Raw genomic sequence first — 21,825 nt, 5'->3', positions numbered from 1 at the left:
CCTGTTATATATTCACTGAAATAGGTCCTAGAATAAATGCCTATAAAATACCTCTGGGAATGTATTGTATATTCCAGATGCCTGGAAAATAGGTGTAACTAAAAGGAAATAAGGAAGGAAGAAGGGATAAAGGAAGAAAAGATAGTAGTATTTACTAGATAAAATAAAATAAAGTGAAATGCTTTTCCAAATTGCCAATCTCAGTAAGTACTTGGTAGGCTATAAAAAAATGGATATTCAACTTTCTAAATAAATATCTATGAGTTAAGAACACTTTTGCAAGATTTAGCTAAGCCCCAAACTCTGAAGCCAGTAAAAACCACCACAGCAATCCCATTTATCATGTGCTTAAACAATGCATACAGTCTTATTTAATTGTCGCAGTTGCCTATAGGTTAAGTATTATTATCCTCACGTAACTAATGAAATATCCAGGCTTAAAAGGTAAAGACTTGCTCCTAGTCACAGAGCTGATCAGTATGGCTTCCTGATCAGGGAGGAACTGAAAGCCATAAAACAGCTGCTGGGGATCTCAGCACCAAGTTAAATGTGCTGCTCATTTTCAGGTCCTACCTCATGATCTCAACTCAAATTGTATGCTTGAAATGTGGGCCAAATAACTGGGGGCTTAAATCCAAATTCTAGAAATTCTCAGTGTAACCATATTTATAACGTCATTGGGTCTTAGTTATCCCATCTGTAAAAATGGGAATAATAACAGAGCCTAATTCCATTGGGTTACATGAGGATTACTTGAGTTAGTTTCTAGAATAGTACCTGACACGTGGTAAGAATTCAGTAATGTTACCTTTCATTATTATTCCTTGGGATGAAAGTTTATGACTTTTTACTGCTTACTCCTTTTTTTAATTTATTTTATTTTATTTTTTTTTTAATTATGGGGGAGCCTGGGTGGCTCAGTTGGTTAAGCAACCGACTCTTTTTTTTTTTTTTAAAGATTTTATTTATTTATTTGACAGAGATAGAGACAGCCAGCGAGAGAGGGAACACAAGCAGGGGGAGTGGGAGAGGAAGAAGCAGGCTCATAGCAGAGGAGCCTGATGTGGGGCTCGATCCCATAACGCCGGGATCACGCCCTGAGCCGAAGGCAGACGCTTAACCGCTGTGCCACCCAGGCGCCCCCCCCTTTTTTTAAACTCTCATCCATGTTATTCTCTTGATTCCAAATAACCCCAAGATCTTCATTGCAAAAATATTTTTAAAAAAATCATACTAATAACAAGGTTACAGATAATTACTTTCAGGAATATACTTTAAGACTCATCAAATATTTGGTATTAATGAAAATAATATAAGTTTATTACACTGAGACAAATTAGAATATATTTCTCTTGGTCTCTGATATTTTTTCTTTTATTCTTTCTGCAAATTTGCATCAATATCAAAGTGTTTCACAATGAGTCCTGGTAACACCAATTATTTTGAGATGTGCATGAATTACTTCCAGGTATATAGATTATAGTTCTCTCTCTTAGAGTTTCTCTACCATTCTCAAGATACCTACAGACCAAGTGATATTATTAAACATTTTGTCTTCTTCCAAATGATGGAATACAAATGTAAGACAGACAAATACACAGACACAGGCAAAACAAAACAAAAAACCCACCCCAAACAAAACAAAACAAAATTACACAAAAGCAAACAAAATACAACCCTATTTCTTTTTGAGCTATTGATTAACCATCAAATAAAGATGAAGATAATAATTGGTCAGTTTTCTTTGTTTTGTATTTTGGCCAAAAATATAATGTAATACTCTCAACAGATTATTTATCAATGCATAGCATTGATGGCTGGAGGAGCAGTTGAGATTTTGTATTGAACCAACTGAACTCCTATGTTTAAAAGGGAACTCAAAATGTATATTTTGCTGCATATGGAGAATTAAAATCAACTTCAGTTTGCACATTTCAGGGTATTAATTTTAGAAGCCTCTTGTCTTCTCCATTCTCCTGAGATAACAAATGTGAAATGAGCAAACATAGACTGGATCATGCATAGTAGGCATTCACAAATGTTGATTTTACCCTTTCTTTTCCTATAATAACATATCAAGAATATAAGCATATGTAGGTGGTAACCATGACAGCATAAAGATTCAGAAGGACAGTGATCTGGGTGTTCGGAGTCACTTGAATGGGTCTTAATTTCTTCATCTGGAAACAAAGCAGCTTTTAAAATTATATTATTCTACAGAATAGTTAATTTAACGGTCCCTGAATAAGGCACATATTTTTTTTGCTAAAGCATTATACACGTTTAAATTTAGGTTGCAAATATGATAGACACTACAAAAAATCATGTGATACTATACCCTTATATATCTTTTGATTAAAAAAAGATCTTCCAAGGACAGAAGGAAAAAAATATGTCCAATAGTGAGCAGAACTGAAGTCCACATAACTCATAAGTTTAAAATATAAAACACATACACACTCTCTCTATATATATCTATATGTAATACATATGTAAATATATATGTATGCATGTAAAATACATGAAGATGTCCTTTTAAATTGGTAGTTAGCAAAATGTAAGTCTAAAATTTACCTTGGGGCTTTTCAAGGACCCACTCTAACTCAACTACCCATTTATTTACATTTATGCACAAAAGCAACAATGAACACATGCTTAGTTTTCCAACAGAAGCACTAGTATATTATTTTTATGTAAAATAATTCATTTAGGAGGGCAAAACAAATATATGTATAATACATGCCACTGCAAATACGTGCCATTTATCAAGGAACGATTCACTAATTGTTTTAAGTCTCTGCCTCTCTCTGGATAGTGCGCTCCTCATACTCACCACATGGTCCACAGAGATAACTAGTCCTACACAACATCAACCAGCATGTGGGTATGGTGGAAAACACATGGGCTGCAAAGTCAGAAGACCTGTGTTCAATACCAGGCTCTATCACTTAACTAAGTGTATAATTAATATTAGTCAAATAGCTTAGCATCCATTAGATTCTACGCACTTATGTTTAAATAAGGCTGCCAATTACACTTGCTCTCCTAAACACACGGAGATGGTTTGAGTTGTGAATGTGAAAGCACACCCAAGTAAGTGTTCATCATTGTTAGAGTTGACATAACATTCTAATATCAGAACTGATATATCCTTTATCTTCTGGCTCTAGGTTTCTTTCACACCCTCCATCACTTACCTAATCAAACTCCCAATTTTGTCCACTTAACATTCTAAATATTTCTTAATTCTTTGCTCTCCTTTCCATCCCTACCAGCACCTCACTAAGGCAAGACCTCATCTTGTTAGTAGTTTCCTCCCTTTTTATGCCTTTAAAAGCCATCCTATAACAAAGATGCCACAGTGATCTACCCTGAAACACAATCTGACCATGCTATTTTCCTCTCCTCCATTCTAAGCGATTCCCTGTCAACCACAGAGTGACGTTCAAGCTTTAAAAGGGCATCTCTAGCCTACCCTAGTCAGACACGCTGAACTACCACTCCAGACTTCTCTCTCAACACTTCCATCCTCGACATTTCTAGGTCTAAATTTAATGCTGTGTTCTTTGAGAATTTCCTACTCCCTTTCACCAAGTGGCTATCTCCTACTTAACCATTAAAAATTAACTTGGGAACTTTCCAGGACATGGTTAGTACGCCTAGAAGGCACACCCACATACAAATTAATTTCCATATTTCCATAACACACTTATGTGTATATCTTTCTGGCCAAAATGTGAGTTCTTAATGACAAACTTTTTTTTTTTTTTAAGCACCCAGGACAGTGCACAGCACATGAGGCACATTCGTTGAATATATACTGTTGTTTCTACCCTGAAGAAAATCTGGTCCGAATCTTTATGTAACACCAAGAAGCTAGATATTGAAGATCAAATTAAAACAATAATGAGCTAGAATATCCACACAACAAAGAGCAAGATAATATTGTTCCAAAAGTAAATGCGTGGCTCTTATGTTTTAAAAGGCAATCTCCTGGGGCGCCTGGGTGGCACAGCAGTTAAGTGTCTGCCTTCGGCTCAGGGAGTGATCCCAGCGTTATGGGATCGAGCCCCACATCAGGCTCCTCTGCTAGGAGCCTGCTTCTTCCTCTCCCACTCCCCCTGCTTGTGTTCCCTCTCTCGCTGGCTGTCTCTGTCTAATAAATAAATAAATCTTTAACAAAAAAAAAAAGGCAATCTCCTGACACCTAAATATTACAGAGATATTTAGAAAAATGTGCTGCTTCCTTCATCATGTCTAAATCAAATTACATATCCATCATTAATGCTAAATATTATAAGTATTTTATAAACTCTAATTTGAATGTTAATACCCATTTTGGTGAGAATTTGAAGGAAAGATTCATTGAAAAAATGTCACATGGACCACTTTGGGGAAAAATATTATTTTAATAAAGTGAAGACTGAAGGGTCTTGGGAACTGAGCCAAAACCAAACCAAATATGCAGTAACCACAGTGACACATTAACCCTCAAACAATAATCACCCTCTTACCACAGTTATTACTTGAAACATTATTCTTCCGGGAGACTGATTCAGAATATTTTACCATATTTAAGTATAATGCAGCTAGGTCACAAATACCGAAAGAAAAAGAGAAAACCAAAAAGAAAAAAAAAATCATTGATAGTGTTTGTAAGTTTTATGTTTCCCTCTATTAGATTTTGTTTTGTTTTCATTCTCACTTAATAATTTTAAGCATATTTATATCCAAATTTGTGTCTTCTTAACCTTTCTTTTTCTATATAATTGTTCCTTAACACTTCCTCAGGAGTCTCATTTTCTAAGCTTTTAATCAACAGTTTCACTTTCTTCTGATTTCTAATGTTTCTAGTTGTCCTCTAAAAATGTGTCCATCTTCAAGCAGAAAATAAATATCACCTAAGCTCTTCCAATGCAATATACTTATTCTTTATATTGGTTAATATGATTCACTGGGTTAGTGAGTGAATTTGCATAATAATAAGCAATTGGTAAATGGCATAGTCCAGTTCAGCTATTCTTTTTAAGCATTTCCATTCACTGTTCAGATTTAAATGCTTTATAATCATTTTTGTTTGAGATTATTCACAATAAAAATGTGAAATAGGTCCATATCAAACTCATAGAAATCTAAGTGTTTCAACGATACTCTATAATTAAGCTTTTATATTCCTCCAAGTTATGACAGAGGCTAGCCTGAACAATACCGGAAGAAGAAACTGGTAGTGTCACTTTACAAATTTGTACAGAAGTCTTGGAACACTTCTAAGGACTCAAAAGGTAGTGCTAACTGAACAGATGAGTGCTAAACCTTTAGTATGAAGTTCACCTAATAGCCTCAGGTCGAGCAAGAACTGATTCAAAGCCAGGAACCCCAGAGCTCTCTGCATACAAATTCACACTGCAAGAAGAATCCCTAAAATAAAATTCCAGACAGTCTCCTTCACAATTAAAATGATTCAGCTTCCCTATGCAGTTTCTGTAACTGTCTCCAGTCCACTTCCCCACTAATTCTGCTCCTTCTTTTGGCGTGTGTTCTCACTCCAGCTCTCAGCACTAACTCTCCTAACCATCGTCTGGGTTTAGACCTATGTCACCTAAGGATTACTCCATTGAACTACATATCAGTTTTGAAATGCCCCACACCTTGGCTTCTAAAACATCTCCTTATCTGGTTGCCTTCATTTTCTCCTTCCTTTTGTGCCACTTGTTCTTGATGGCAAGACATTCTGATATTCTTCTCTAGGATGATGTATTTTGACTCTCTTGTCTCCTCCGTCTACACTCTTCTGAGGTGATCTTGTCAACCCCAACAGCTTTAAGTTGCAATTCTAAACCTTTCACATGTTTCTTTCTCCAAACTGGACATTTCTTCTGAGCTATAACATATATCCCTGATGCCTATTAACATAAATACTGCGTAGGCATGGTAAACCTTATGTATAAAAAAACACTTCTTCAAATGTTGCTCATTCTGAATCTTGGAAAATGGAGTCACCATCCACTTAGTAAATCAAGCCAGAAAAGTTGGAGTCATTCAAGAATGTTCTCTGCTTCACTTCCCACATTTGATAAAACTTTATTTCTTCAAAATATTTGAGAACCTACTATGTAGCAGATATTAAGCCAGGTGTTAGACATACCTCAGTAAGCAAGATAGACATCGTTCTTATATTCATAAAATTTATATCCTTTTATACATCCTGGGATGTATAAAAGAGGCTATTCATACTGTAGTATATGTGAAAAACATTCCCAGGAGTTTGGCATTATAAAATCTATGGACCTATATATCCCACAAATACAATATCAAAAGAAGAAAAGTAATAGGTTCATTTTTTTATTCCTGCATTATTTTCTTCCTAGAATGCTACAATAGTTATCTAACCAGTTTTCTGTCTTTTTTATATTTCCTAGTCTCTATCCTATTTATCTGCTCTGATGTAGCCAGGATAAACTTTCTAAAATTCCAAGCTGACCACAACCTTATCATGCTAAACTTGACTATGAGATACAATCCAAAGTCCTTGAACTGGCCCATGAAGCCATTGTTGATGGAACCTCTCTACACTCCAGTTCTCCTCACATATTCTCTGCTATGGCCACGCTAAGCTCCTTGCAAATCTCCATGCCAAGCATGCTCTCTCATGGCTCTATGCCTCCACACGTGCTCTACCATAAATAATCCTCTCCAGCTGAATAACTTCTACTTACACTTCACATTCCTCCTGGCATTGATCTCTCTATAAAGTCTTCCTTAAGAATCATTATAGTCCTGGGGCACCTGGGTGGCTCAGTCGTCAAGCATCTGCCTTCGGCTCAGGGCCTGATCCCAGGGTCCTGGGATCGAGCCCCGCAACAGGTTCCTCCACTGGGAGCCTGCTTCTTCCTCTCCCACTCCCCCTGCTTGTGTTCCCTCTCTCGCTGGCTGTCTCTCTGTCAAATAAATAAATAAAATCTTAAAAAAAAAAAAAAAAAGAATCATTATAGTCCTGTGGGTGCCCCCACCTTTCTTTTCTCATTTCACCTTGCCATTTGCTCATCCTATTACTTATGGAATCAGATTATAATCATGGGTTTGCCTTTCTTTCCGCTAGACTTTAAGCTTTAGAGGGGCTGGGCCCCTAGTTTGATCATTTCCATGTTTTTGCTTCCTACAACAGTGCCTTGCATGTAGGAGTCCCTCAGTAAATATTCAGTGAATCAATTAATTGGTAGCAAATGGTCTATCTTGCTTTAATGATATTGGGTTCTTCTTCAAACACCATGTTATGAAGTCCTACCTAGCTCCAAATAGACAATGGTTCCCTAACCTATGACAACAACTCATCTACACTGTGTATTCCAGGCCCTTCACGATGTCCAACAGGAGACCCCTTCTGAAAAAATGGTAATCTTATATTTTCTTCAAAGTTCGAGTCTCACTTCCTCTAGAAAGCCCTCTTTATTACTTCAAGAGAAATAATATTTTCTTATTCTGAACTCCCAATGTTTTAACACAGGAATGGATATTTGCCTATACTTTTACTAAGAAACTTTTCTATGTATATGTACCCCTTTTTACCGAAACGATTTATCAAAGGTCATATGAATAAAGACTCCTCTCTGAGTTGTCTCTGTTACTTCATTAGTGCAAGTATGGCGGGTATTTAATATATTCTTTTATTCTGTTATCTTTGAAGGAAAGAATAAAGAATCACTCTGTATTCTGCTCCCAAAGTGTTCTAAAACTTTCTCACAGACTCAACTATTTTCTATCTTTGTGTTACATGATATATCAGCATTGTCCATCAGAGCTGACCACTTTCTTGAAAGGTAGACTACACTTAGTTTCCATACACGATACCCTTCTGATCTTTCTTCTGTATCTCTGGCTACTCCTCAGTCAGCCTGGGAGCTGTTCTTCCTTCACCAGGCCATGAAATGTGTGGTTGCTCTGGGATGTCTCCTTCCCAGGCCCATTTCTCATCTTACTCCTCACATATAGCCCAAACAATCTGTGCTTTTTACAACTTCATCTTAATAAGTAGAAAAGTAACTTCACTCTGTTTAAAATGTGCAACAATGTGTTTCAAAAGCGCCTAGTTCCTATCATTAACAATGAATAATGGGGTATAGAAGAGCAAACCACTGAATAATTTTAGAAAAACAGTCAACAGATACATAGCATAAAAGGGACATTTATAAAGACCAGACGGACAATGTAGATGGCCAAAGCTCTTAAAGGTTATTTTGTTCTGTAAAATGCAGCCTTGATTCAGATCATGTTAGTGAATACAAAATCATCTGTGCTTGTGTGATTTGGCTTTAAACCACTGGAGAGAATATTCGCGCATTTACCCCAGCAAAAGTTGTAGCAGTCGCCCTCAGGCAGGAGTGCTTAAGTGTCTGATGATGTCAGTGACTTGCTTAAAAGAGGATAAAACAACATACCCTCAGGCAAGCAAGAGGATTTAAATAGAGCCAATCTAGGAAGTACAGTGCCTCAGCAAATTCAGAAATTAATTCAAATTAAGACATTTGGCTTTAAGATCTGTGTCAAAAGATCAGTTCTTCAATTCTAATATAGAAGCGGGGGAGGGGTGGGGAGGGAGTCAAAATGTATATTCCTTAAAAATCTTCCTGTGTTCAAAAGTATACATTCAAAAATTACAGAACAAAAATCACCAGCATGCATTACTTCAAACTGATAGAAATGTGAAGTTAATTTTTTTTAAATAAATCAATTGGGACAAACTGATGGTTACCAGAAGGGAGGTGGGTGGGGGATGGATTAAATAGGTGGTGGGGATTACAGAGGGCACTTGTGATGAGCACCAGGTGTTGCATGGAAGTATTGAATCACTACATTGTACACCTGGAACTATACTCCACTGTATGCTAACTAGAATTTAAATAAAAACAAACAAAAAAGAATTGGCAGTATTTCTGAAAACGAGTGTGAAAATAGAGATCAAAATAGAAGGATCAAAAAATAAAAATAAACAAATAAATAAATTGGGAAGGGGGAGGATTATAATTTATTCTAATATAAAGAATCCAGAAATTTAGATGTGTTTGAAACAAGTTTCTGTCTTTTGTAGAATACAGTTTGCGATAAATGACTTGTTTCAGTAGTTATTTAATCTGCCTGTTTCATCTAGAACACTGAATTTCTCCCAGGCATGGGGAGTACATTACCGACCAAAGTCCCTGGGTCTCTAAAGCAAACTTGAGAGTCTAACTGAAACTTTATTACTGCGTACACCTATCCAGGCTAGTAGAAATTAGATAGTGATCTTTTTAGAGTCCATAATTATGTTCTGAGAGCTCAACTTTCACATCTGAGCTCAACAGACACCCAAAGACAGATCCATAAGGAGATTATATCAAGGAGAAACATTACATCAAGTGATTTCATGTATAAAAACACAGCAACGTGATGGGCATTAAGGAGGGCATGTGATGTCATGAGCCCTGGGTGTTACATGCAACTGATGAATGATTGAACTCTACATCGGAAACTATGTATGTTGGCTCATTGAATTTAAATTTTAAGAAACCCCACATACCAACAGCTTTGTCTGAAACACTATTCATTTTGCTCGCTGTTATTCCTGAAAATTAGTGCTTATATGGACACAGGATATCTATGATCGTAAATTTCTTGGCAATGTATTATTGGGATTTGTTTAAATATTTTTAGCAAAACTAATCTTCATCTCTCGTATAAATACGTATTTCTTTATGACCTTGATGAACTTAGAAGCGCTGAGAATTGTAACATGACCTTACCTTGCTTCCATTTTCTCTCGCCTCTCGTTCCATCTTGAGGTCAGAAATTAGAAGATTCTTATATTTGTTTTTTCCATTACTGCTGTGGTCATCTATCCTGTATTCCGAAGTCAGCTGTGCTGAGAGGGGGCTGTCACTCAGGTTCAAGGGCTGCTCCTCCTGCTCCAGCCCAGTTTTGCCGTCACCATTGGAGTCGCCCATCTCCCTGCTGTGTGTTCCCCCGGAAGCAATTGAACTGTGCCCCAGAGTCTCATTGCCGTTAAAGCTCTCTGCAGCAGAATCATCTGTTGGAAAGAATATTTTGATTTTAATTAATGTGCCATTCCGTTTCCCCTTCAGCTAACATTTACTGAGCTCCTACGATGTGCTTGGCTTTGCGGTAATTTTACATATCTTGTGTAATTTATCCTTACAAATAAACTTGTGAAGCAGCCACTGTGATTTGTAACCTAGTAGGCACACTTAGGCACAAGAAGTGGAGTAAAATAAGAGGAAGATAAAAGAGGAGAAACAGTTCAATATCAAATGCAATCTCAAAAAAAGCAAATTGAAACAAAGAGAAAACTTGTTAATTATTTTGCAGATAGTTTTTGTTTTTCTAGTGAGAATATCCAGATCTGGTGAAAATTCTCTGATAAATGCATTGTCTATCCTGCTAGTGAGGTGTATGTTGGTTCAAGCTTTATGAGTGTTTAATATGCATCTACAACATTAAAAGTGCTCATAACCTTTGCTCCAGTCATTACACTACTAGGGCTTCATTGGGTGCATTTCTGTGCAGGGAAAAAGGCCTTTATGCCAGTGTTGTTTATTTTATAGCAAACATTCAGAGGTGACAGAAATGACCAAAAAATTAAAAATTGCCTTAATATATGTTGGAGTGATCAGAATATGGGAAATGTGGAATATCTTTCCATTAATATTAATGGCAAGTATGATGTGTTAAATGGAAAAAGCTAGCTATGAAAATGGTCAAATGATTCTGATTTTCTAAAAAGAAAACACACAACCATGTAGAGGGTGAAGAGTGAAAAAATGTGGCCTAAAATGTTAATATTAATTTCTTCTTAATTGGAATGACACTAGATTTTTAAATACTCTTTATTATTTCCAATAATATAATTTTCTAATAACAAAAATAAAATAACTGTAGCAATAAAAAAATAAAAAATAAAAAGCAAAACAGGGAAGAAAGGGAAGAAACAAAATTAGTCAAAATTTTCTGGCTTTAAAATAAATGATAAGCTTGTTTAGAAATACACATCAATAACAATTAGAGTAAGAAACAAAATTTACATGAAACAATAAAATTCTATTTCTCTTAATTTCATCTTTATATTAATTTTAAAGGATTATGAAGGATGAAGGTATTAGATTGTTTCCTTTAGTTAAGGGTTATTGATGAAGCCACATAAATATGAATGCCCACGAGTAATATTTTCTGAACATTCTCAAGTTTGCTTATTTTTGCAGGATGCAATGAAATATTTAATGCCTTCTAATCAATTAAATTCATAAAAATAATATTTAAATTCTGAAGGAGTGGTATAACTCCCCTGTTCCTTCATTTAGTCAACATTTATTGAATACCTACACTTGGCCAAAAGGGGGTTAAATAATTTGCCCAACAGAGACTCTGCCTTCAATGAGTTCACAAATAATTAAAAGAGATAGTAAAAAAGCTACGACTAAAATGCAGAAGAAAAAGTCTTTGATCCAAAACAAGGGGTAAGGACATCATAGAAGTTTTCCTAAAGAATTCTAAAAGATGAGTAAGACTTAACCAGGTGAAGAAGTTGGGGAAGAGCATTCCCCACCTAGAGATCAGCAGGTGCAACACCTTCAAGGAAGGAAAGTGCAGGGCCGATGAGAAATAAGGCTGGAGTGCTGAGCGCAAACAAGAGAGTCAGAAAGGGAAACCTAGATAGGGAGGCAAGAGGATGTGCTTTGTATAACCAAGAGCTTGGCTTGGACCTTGGGAGCAAATAGGAGTAATTTTATTGTCAGAGACGATATGAAAAAAAGAATCTTTTAAAGAGATTACTCTGACTCTGATGAGGAGACTGGGATGAAGGTGACAAAATGGGAAACCATTAAGAGCTCCAGAAGCCATCTGAATCAGCATTGTTGAAAGCGCACACCAAAGTAGCAGTAGTGTAGAACTAGAGGGGACTAGAATATCATAAGAAAAGAACAGGTACGACTGAGAGTTGGACAGACAGGAGTTCAGGAGGAAACCCAGATCTCCAGCTCCAATGGAAAACGAAAGCAAAGGGCATTAAGCTTAATTTTCAGTAAAATGATATTTTAAAAATTGAAATTTTAAAAACTTAATATTTTAAAACTATCTTGTGAAAAGGTTAAAACGTATTCAAATGGCAAGATTCTACTAATAAATTACTTCTTTTACATCCCCATTCAACGAAAGACTCCATGTGGAAAGAAAACAAACATAAGAGAATTTAAGGAAACCCAGTCATAAATAATATGACATAGCACTTTCCACAGCTATTGAGAAATCAAAAACATTCTTTTAATCATGAAATATATACCGTTTTTGAAATAAAGAATTAGAGGAATAATTTATATAAGTAATTCAGAAAATCGTGCATGTCCTTTATGTGAAGTCAAATCCAGTGCTAAAGTATGCGAGGTCATTTCTGATTATTTAAGTTATTTCTCTCCACAAAAGTCCGAAGAAAAGCATAATGGATGCATTCAGTTCAATTATTATATTTATGAAGAAAAGTGTGATTTAACATTTGTGTACTAGAATCCTTTAAAAAATGCTAAACATTTTATGTAAGAAAATTTTATCAATATGTTAAAAGAATGAATAACCCTAAAGGTATATTACGTTTCAAAACCTAGTCTAGGAGTGCCTGGGTGGTTCAGACCTTTGGCTCAGGTCATGATCTCAAGGTCCTAGGATGAAGCCCCACGTCTCTGTCAGGCTCCCTGACAGGGAGCCTGCTTCTCCCTCTCCCTCTGCTCCTCCCCCTGTTTGTGCCCTCTTGCTCGATCTCTCTCTCTCTCAAATAAATAAGTAAATAATCTTTTTAAAAAGTAAAATAAAATAAAACCAAATCTATACTACCATAAAACAAATCCGATACCTATTATAGTTAAAAATTAAAAATGGTACATCTGTGTCTTTCGTCCGAAATCATCATACATATTTAGTAACTAGTGTACCATTTTTATTCACATTTTAAATAACATAAACATTATTATCAGGAGAATCTTTAATAAAAGTCATGTATTTATAATTTTGGTATACAGTATAAACAATAAAGGAGAAAATATTTTTAGACAGAGTAGTTCACTCCAGATGTTACCAAGGTAACTAAATTCCACAGCCTTCCATATTTCATTCGTGAGTAAATCAGCATGTTTTATGAAGAACAAATGAATGATTTACTTATTTGTATAAAATATATATTCACACATTTTATCATTTAAATGGTAAAAGAACCAGTAATGTCACACGCCCCTGTTTCATAAATAAAAATTTAAAACAAAGTTTTTGATGTCTATATTAGAAAAATTCAATGTAAAGAGTGAGCAGACATTAAACTGAAGCTAAATTAACCGTTTTTTCTTGTCTGGTTTCTTGTAACCATGTTAACGATTTTTATTTTCTCTTCCTTCAAGATACTTTTTCAGAATTTGAAACCACACATCTCAGACTCCTATTTATCATAACCAACTCATACCAGTTTATTGCTTTAAAGGGGAAATCTCCTTCCTTACCCAAGATAATTTGCTCCATCCTAAGTGGCTGCTGGCGTGTGGATACCCAGTGCTGAGATCTGTAGGTATGGCCTTTAGGTTCACAGGGCCAGAACGCTGGTGCTTCTCTCAAGTTTCAGCCTGGGTACCATAGCATTGGAACTAAAAACTCTGTGTTTGAGTACCAAGGAAAAAACGGCACCTGGAGCTTTGGAAATTAAGAGTGCCCAGGGTACCTAGCAACAGAAGAGAATGTGGAATGTGATGACAGGTAGCGTGGCATCCAGTGACATCAGGAGTGCCGTTAGATGTTTGGGTCACTTTGCTCTGAGGTTGGTTTCGCTGGGACGGATTTGGGGGTGTGCCCAGGGCCATCCAATTGAGCTCAGCTGCGGCTCTTGCCTGTAAAGGTGCAGTAACACTAACCATAGTGGCCAGCTATTCATTTTCTTCTTTCTCCTTCCCTACTTCCCATTCCCTCCACCAATTAGTACAGACCCTAGAAATACTATTTGTTTAAATTATGTCTAACGTCGTCACGAAATTCAATGGTTAGCTCTCTCTATATAAAGAGAATTAACCTATAACAGCAAGTACGACGTGTATGTATTTAAGTATACAAATATACATATATGCGGATGCACGTCTATCTCTCTATATATAAACATAATGTGATGTATACATATTTGAAATCTCCCAAAGCACCTGACCTACATTCTTATTCAGTTACTTTCAGTAGTTCTTCATTATGGCCTTTAGGCCAAATGCCCTGGGCAAAATGAATAGGAAAATATATATATATATTCCTCATTTTAAGATTACTACTTGGAAATTTAGTCCAAAAATCCAGGTCAGGTGCTTATAGGGTCCAAAAAGCTTTTAATGGTTTTCCCCAAAATGTACCGCAGTCCTCCACCTCTAGTCCTTTGGTGCCTCCTTAGAAAACTGCCCTTTAATATCTCACCATAAAGCTAACTTTTAAATCCAAAATACTGATGTAAATAACCCTGTATCAAAAGATTGGTACCTTAATACCCAAAAAAAGTAGAAAAAAAATTTTAAAAATCCTTCAAAATCTATTTGCAAAATGGAGTTTAGGGGCCAGTCCCCTTCATCACTTTGTCACTCCTGACCTCTGCTCTAAGTCTTCTCCCAGCCTAGGGTCCCTATAAAATAATGGAAGTATATCCATTGCTAGACTATACCCTACATCTTTTTCTTTCCTTTCAATTTTTTATTTAAATTCCAGTTAGTTAACATACAGTATAATATTGGGTTCAGGTGTAGGACTGAGTGATTCATCACTTACATACAATACCCAGTGATCATCATAAGTGCCCTCCTTAATACCCATCACCCATTTAATCCATCCCCTCCCCCACCCACCTGCCCTCCAGCACCCCTCAGTTTGTTCTCTACAGTTAAGAGTCTGTTTTATGGCGTGCCTCTCTCTTTTATCCCTCTATGTTCAAATGTTTTGCTTCTTAAATTCCACATATGAGTGAGATTATATGTCCATACTCTACATCTTAGACCATAGCTCTCTCTACTCTGCAACATGAAGCAGGCAATCCAGTCTAAATAAATCCTTTGTGAGAACACAGGCAGCAACCTCTTTGACATCATCCATAGCAACTTCTTACTAGACATGTCTCCGGAAACAAAAGCAAAAATGAACTACTGGGACTTCGTCAAGATAAAAAGCTTCTGCACAGTGAAGGAAACAATCAATAAAACTAAAAGGCAACCTACAGAGTGGGAGAAGATATTTGTAAATGACATATCTGGTAAAGGGTTAGTATCCAAAATCTATAAAGAACTTGCCAAATTCAACACCCAAAAAACAAATAATCCAGTTAAGAAATGGGCAGAAGACATGAAGATACATTTTTTCAAACAAGATTTACAAATGGCTAACAGACACATGAAAAGACACTCAATGTTACTCATTGTCAGGGAAATACAAATCAAAACTATGAGATACCATCTCACACCCGTCAGAATTATTAAATTAACAGCACAGGAAACAACAGGTGTTGGCGAGGATGCAGAGAAAGGGGAACGTTCTTACACTGTTGGTGAGAATGCAAACTAGTACAGCCACTCTGGCAAACAGTATGGAGATTCCTCAAAAAATTAACAATAGAACTATTCTATGATCCAGCCAATTGCACTAATAGGCATTTATCCAAATGATACAAAAATACTGATTCAAAGGGGCACATATACCTGATGTTTATAGCAGCATTATCGATAATAGCCAAATTATGGAAAGAGCCCAAATGTCCATCAACTAATGAATGCATCAAGAAGAAGTGATATATGTATATATATATGTGTGTGTGTGTACATACACACACACACACACACACATATTACTCAGCCATCCTAAAGAATGAAATCTTGCCATTTGCAACAACATGGATGGAGCTAGAGTGTATTATGCTAAGCAAAATAAGTTAGTCAGGAAGGACAAATACTATATGGTTCTACGTGGAATTTAAGAAGTAAAACAGATGACATAGGGGAAGGAAGAAAAAAAAAGAGAGGGGGAGGCAAACCATAAGAGATTATTAACTACAGAGAACAAACTGAGGGTTGCTGGAGGGGAAGTGGGTGGTGGATGGGCAAAAGGGATCATGGATATGAAGGAAGGCACTTATGATGAGCACTGGGTGTTATATGTAACTGACAAATCACTAAATTCTGCTCCTGAAACCAATATTACACTATATGTTAACTAACTAGAATTTAAATAAAAACTTGAAACAAAGATCGATCCATCCGTCCATCCATCCATCCTTTGCTGGGCAGCCCCATTCCTCCCCCAGTCCAAGACCCTGACATATTCCTGCCTTTGTCCATTTGCAGTTGCCACCTAGAAATTTCTTCCTCGTTTTTCTTATTTCCTTTCTTCAAATCCTTCTGATGACTTTTCCATTCTTTGATTTCTATTTTACTCATCTTTTTTTTTAATTTGACAAAGATAGAGACAGCCAGCGAGAGAGGGAACACAAGCAGGGGGAGTGGGAGAGGAAGAAGCAGGCTCCCAGTGGAGGAGCCTGATGCAGGGCTCGATCCCAGGACCCTGGGATCAGGCCCTGAGCTGAAGGCAGATGCTTGACAACTGAGCCACCCAGGCGCCCCTATTTTACTCATCTTCTATAATATTGTTATTAAGTAAACAGCACTGTTCTATCTTTTGTTTTCTTATATGCAAAAACTTTAATTGCTGATTACAAAAGTCTTGCACTTCGAAGTCCGTAACACCACAAAAATCTTTAAAAGATAAGTAATCAACAAAAGTAATCTTCTGTTTTTGTTTGCATTTACAAACTATAATCCACACTATATACTATTTCGTAATGCCATCTTAAACACATACAAAAGAATGATGCTACATTTTGAAGTCAAACATTCACACTAAGGAGCTTACTAATATAAATATATATGTGTGTGTGTGTGTATATCTAAGTATATATAAAAACTTAAAGGGCATTGATTTCAAAATGATAAAACCAATATTGAGGGTAAGAAAGTACAGAGGGATTCAGTTTTTCCTCTCCAAAGTGAAGGATAATTTCTTAAAACTTGACCTCTTTATCACTAAGAAGAAGGCACATCACCAAGTAGGTTTCATCTGGTTTTGATTGCAATGAAAAGGGCTTTTCCACTTGACCTTTGTGAGGACAAAATAGATCAGATGATACTCTAGGCATCTGTAGCAGTTCGGGATTGGGCATGGAGCCTGGGCTAATCTCGAACCAGAAAAATTCTGTCAGTAAAAAACAAGATTTAGTACAGGGCCCTGTATTCTCCCTGGGGTAACTTTGCTTTTTGATAACAGCTCCTGACTCTTTTTCCAGCTGGCCATCATGAATTGAGCACCACCGTTCCCTGACTGTCATATTCATACACGCTCAGGAGCCCTCCTTCGTTGAGTGGAAGTATAATATATAAAAAGGAGTTTATTCATGCCCCAGTGGCATATGAGCACAGCCTACCATACAAGAGTTCCTCCTTTAATCTCTGTCTATTGTCTTAAATGAAATTCTTTGTGAAAAATTGAGAATGAAAAATGTCAGCCAGGTGTCCACGATTCTGTGAAACTCGGCGGTGGTACAGTTGCTTTCTTGGACAGGCCCAAATGGACAATGAAATCCATTTAATGAACCATGAGCACTAGGTCTGGTTGTATATTCTCTTTAGAACAAAGATAGTCAGAGGTTATTTTTTTTATGGTATTTCTTTGGCAGGAGCCAAATGGTGTAGAGACTTGAAAAGGGAAAGTTTGGGGGACTTTTTAATAGAAGTTGAAGGAAGGATGATATTGATAGATCTTTCATCATTGGCCAGGGCAGAACAATTGTTTTAGTTGCCTCTAATTAGAGAGGACAGTTACTTGTCCTCAGCAGAATGGAAACTTATTTTTGACTTGGTCCTGAATTTTACTCACCCGTTCTTCCTCCACCACCAGCACATCTGAACCCTCGGAATGTTTTATATACTACCCTTTTCTCCCACACATTAATTTTAATCAAGGAAACCACATCATACTAAAATAAATGAAATAGAGGATTTCCCATGGAGCTATTACTCTTATTCTCTACTCCATCATTGACAAACAATGGACCCTCTAAAATAATGGAATAAACTATTAAAAACTCAGCTATGATGCACTGAAAGATACAATCTGAGCGTGAGGGGCTGCTTTTTAGGATGTGATATATGCTTTAATCCAGCTACTGGTTCTTGGGGCTGCCTCCCTCTTAGCCACAATATCAGCCTCGAAAACAAGGCTTTTCTGAGATGGCAGTGACACTTCTCATAATTCTCTGCAGCTATAGGTTCCATTGGCCTGTAAGAAGGACACTCCCACAAAAATAGACAACTGTCCATTTCACACCATGCAGGCCACTATGGGAAGAGATAAAAAGAAGAGCTGTGTGTTCGCCACAATCACTGATCCTGCATACCAAGGGAATGAAAGATGTCCAAAAAACAGAATGGATTGGGTCATAGGCCCATAAGAGCACCTGAAGCATTTCTCATTTCGCTCCGCCAAAAGGAAAATATTGTCAAGGCAATCCTTACAGGCAGAGATAAAATCTCATTCCCTAACATGACATGCCATCTGGAAAATACTCTAAGTAGTTTAACTGCTAGCTAAAGGGAAGAAAATGTGGAATGAGTAGTGGAACTGGTTAGTCATACTATTATAGCTTTGGAAGCAGATGCAGAAAGGAGTACAATATTTATCTGGATTTCTTTGTTTGCTGTCAGGTGTCTGAAGAGTAAAACACTTTTCTCATTTCATTAGGTTTTATTTCCGCTGTTGTATATATGATGTAGTGGTAGTAGATAAATATACTAATTAGTCCATTAATCACATAATTTCAATTGTTATAGAACTAAAGAAGAAATGAACATCACTTGGTGATCTGGCCTCAGAAACTGGGGCTCCTCAATACCATCTCTGAATGCAATAGCTGGACAGGACTTAGATTTCTTTCCACTTGGGGAGGAATGAGGTTGGTTGAGGTTTATGTCAAATAGGTGATAAGTATTCAGTAGGATTATCTTTGGCAATATGAAAGTTACGTGATATGTTATATGCCATAATGTGGGGGGTGTGTGTGTGTGTGTGTGTGTGTGCGTGTGTTTTAGCAGCCAAATGCTGGTAGCTACTCAGCACCCATTGGGTTGGAAACCTAGTGCATATGATCCCTTCCTAGAGCATTTTCCAGATGGCATATCATGTTAGAGAGTGAAAAAAATTTGGAGCTGTGAGACAGAAAAGGGGAGTCATTGAAACTAGGTCTTTTTATCTTTACCTCTAGAAAAATAGTACAAAAATTACTACCACTGGAGGTACCATGACTTTTCTAAAACTGGGGCTGTTTTTAGTTCCTAACTTTTTCAGATTAGTGGGTGACCAACTCTTCTGTGAATTTTGTCAGAAACTCCAGTACCTCTCCATCAGATTCCCATTCTTTGTATTGTTTTCACTTAATTCAGCCAAAGATAATTTTTTAACTTGAAAAAAGCAACCTTAACTAATGCATATCTGTTTTGCTTTTGAAAAAACTGAGGAACAGAAATGTTTAAGTGACTTGCTTATATCTTACTAAAAATATAACTTACACGTTGAAGGGACTTGAAATCACAATAAAATATAGTCAAAGAACTAGAGGACCCTACGCCCCAAAAGAACATTGTCAGAGGAGAAATACAGTTGAATCAAAGTTAAAGATGTTAATGTGTTTTATTACCTATCAGAAGATCAAAGATTAGAAGTTACACAGAATCAGTATTTTTATACAATATATGGGAAATCTTTTTGACAAAATTATCAAAATATCAAAGAAGTTTCTCTACGTCTAGAGGTATTTAATTATGAAATGTAAGCTATTGAAGGGAAAGTTCCAGTCCTTACTCCTTTATCAACTTATGATTGCAACACAGTAAATATTCAATAATTATTTGTTGAACTGGATAATCACAAGAAGTGATAATCACATATCTATTTAATGTCTGCTTAAAAAATAGACTGTGAGTCTTTTTACATCCTTTTATATGTTCTTGAACTACTTATTGAAATCATTACTACAGTGGATGCTGTGGTAGGAAGAATCTAAAAAGTACCCTTCCCCTCGAGATTCTATACCCTGATTCCCCAAACCTGTAAACGTGCTGAGACACCACTCCTGTGATTATGGAACGTCATGTGGTACAGTGGATTTTAAATAGGGAGTTTAGCTGGGTGGGCCTCATCTAATCACATGATCATTTAATAGCATAGCGCTTTCTCTGGTTAGTGGCAGAAGTCAGAGATACTCAAAGCATAAAGTTTTTTTCAGTGTGCCATTGACGGTTTGATGACGGAGGAGGTCCCATAAGGAGGAATGCAGGCAGTTGAAAGGAGCTGACAGAGACTTCTGCCAACAGCCAGTAAGGAAACAGGGACCTCAGTTCTACGGTCATAAGAGGCTGTCCAGATTTCTGACCTATTGAACTGTGAGCTATGGTTATTGTTTTGAGCTGTTAAGTGGGTGGTAATTTGTAACACAGCAATATGAAATGAATACAGCAACAAACATAAAGGATTTTCTATGGTGTCTTGGGATAAGTAACACCACTCAAAATTATTCAAGTATATTTCATATCATAAGTGTAAATCAGTGGTTCTCAAACTTTAATTGCTTCAGAATTCTCTAGAGAAACTCTTAAAAATGCAGATCCACTTGAACACTAAAAACTTCTACCCCAACAAACCCCGGAAATCTTGGTTTAATTCATCTTAAGGGGCAGGTAATCTAGAAGTAGTTCTCAAAGAAGAGTTTTGGGGCCACATGTGAGAAATTAATGTAGATGATATCCAATAGCTAACTGGTTGAATATGTGACTGTGGGAAGCAACTCTCGATACCAAGAGAACTAAACACAACTGACAGCCATCAAGTCTGAGTTTAGGAAGCCTGAATCTGAGGATATTTTTATCCCATTTCATAAATCTTTAGGAAATTTTCAGAAAAAGATGCCAGCAAGCCAAATATTCTCTCTTAACCAAAACTAATAAACAAGAGCACTTACTGCCAGGGTAGCCCCACTTTTAAAAGACTCATAAAAGAATAGGATTTTTTCCCATAAAACGAATGTAAACACGTAACTAAAGAACTAAAGGCATTATTTCAGGCAAGAATATTACCTTGATTACCTTGATTAGCAAACTCTTGAGAAAGAAGATCTTTCCCGAGGTCAAGTGTATGTTTGCAAAACCAAGAATCTTCACTCAGCCCATAAAGCTGCATATCACCTCTGTGCTCATGTGTGCTGAAATCACTGTTGGTTTTGCTCATAGAGTGGGTAAATGGTACCACTCTAGGAAAAATTGTCAAAACCTTCAAAGTTTGTCCTCTGGGTCCCTCACACTCTCTTTCCCATCTTAATGGCCAATCTTCCAGTTATTTGTGTGCACAGTGGCTCAGATCTACGTGATTTTACTAAGGAAGAGATTGACAGATTGATTGATTGACCTTTGACTGAAATTCCCCCACAGAAAAAAATGTTACTTCAGCTAGGCACTTGTAATTTAAACATCTTCTCTCAAATTGCTGAATGAAAGGCTTTTACTCTTGGTATTTTCAGCCATTAGCAAGCAGGTGAAGAAGTGTATTGTATTTTGGGGGTGTGCATAGAGGGAGAAATCTTGCAGTCGTACTAGACCTATTTAATGCCCATGTTTTTAGAGTAATTTCGAGGCTAATGATTAGAGTGCATGCTCCATGATATTTTCTCCTAAACCCTCTTTCTTCTCT

The 21,825-nt window shown here is 36.7% G+C and overlaps 1 protein-coding gene across 2 annotated transcripts in view; it reads right to left on the bottom strand.

Annotated features, from left to right (window-relative positions):
* Nucleotides 1-21,825, bottom strand: part of NOL4 (nucleolar protein 4) — a 387,118-nt gene that overhangs the window by 189,447 nt on the left and 175,846 nt on the right. For both annotated transcript variants that reach the window (XM_044382912.2, XM_044382911.2), the window contains one exon: nt 9,777-10,060. In XM_044382912.2, the coding sequence (XP_044238847.1) occupies nt 9,777-10,060 (284 nt within the window). The remainder of the gene's footprint in view (nt 1-9,776; nt 10,061-21,825) is intronic.

The sequence above is a fragment of the Ursus arctos genome, unplaced genomic scaffold (assembly GCF_023065955.2).
Source record: "Ursus arctos isolate Adak ecotype North America unplaced genomic scaffold, UrsArc2.0 scaffold_17, whole genome shotgun sequence".
Classification (NCBI taxonomy): domain Eukaryota; kingdom Metazoa; phylum Chordata; class Mammalia; order Carnivora; family Ursidae; genus Ursus; species Ursus arctos.
The sequence above is the reverse complement of the archived record's forward strand: the minus strand, read 5'-3'. Positions and strand labels throughout refer to the sequence as shown.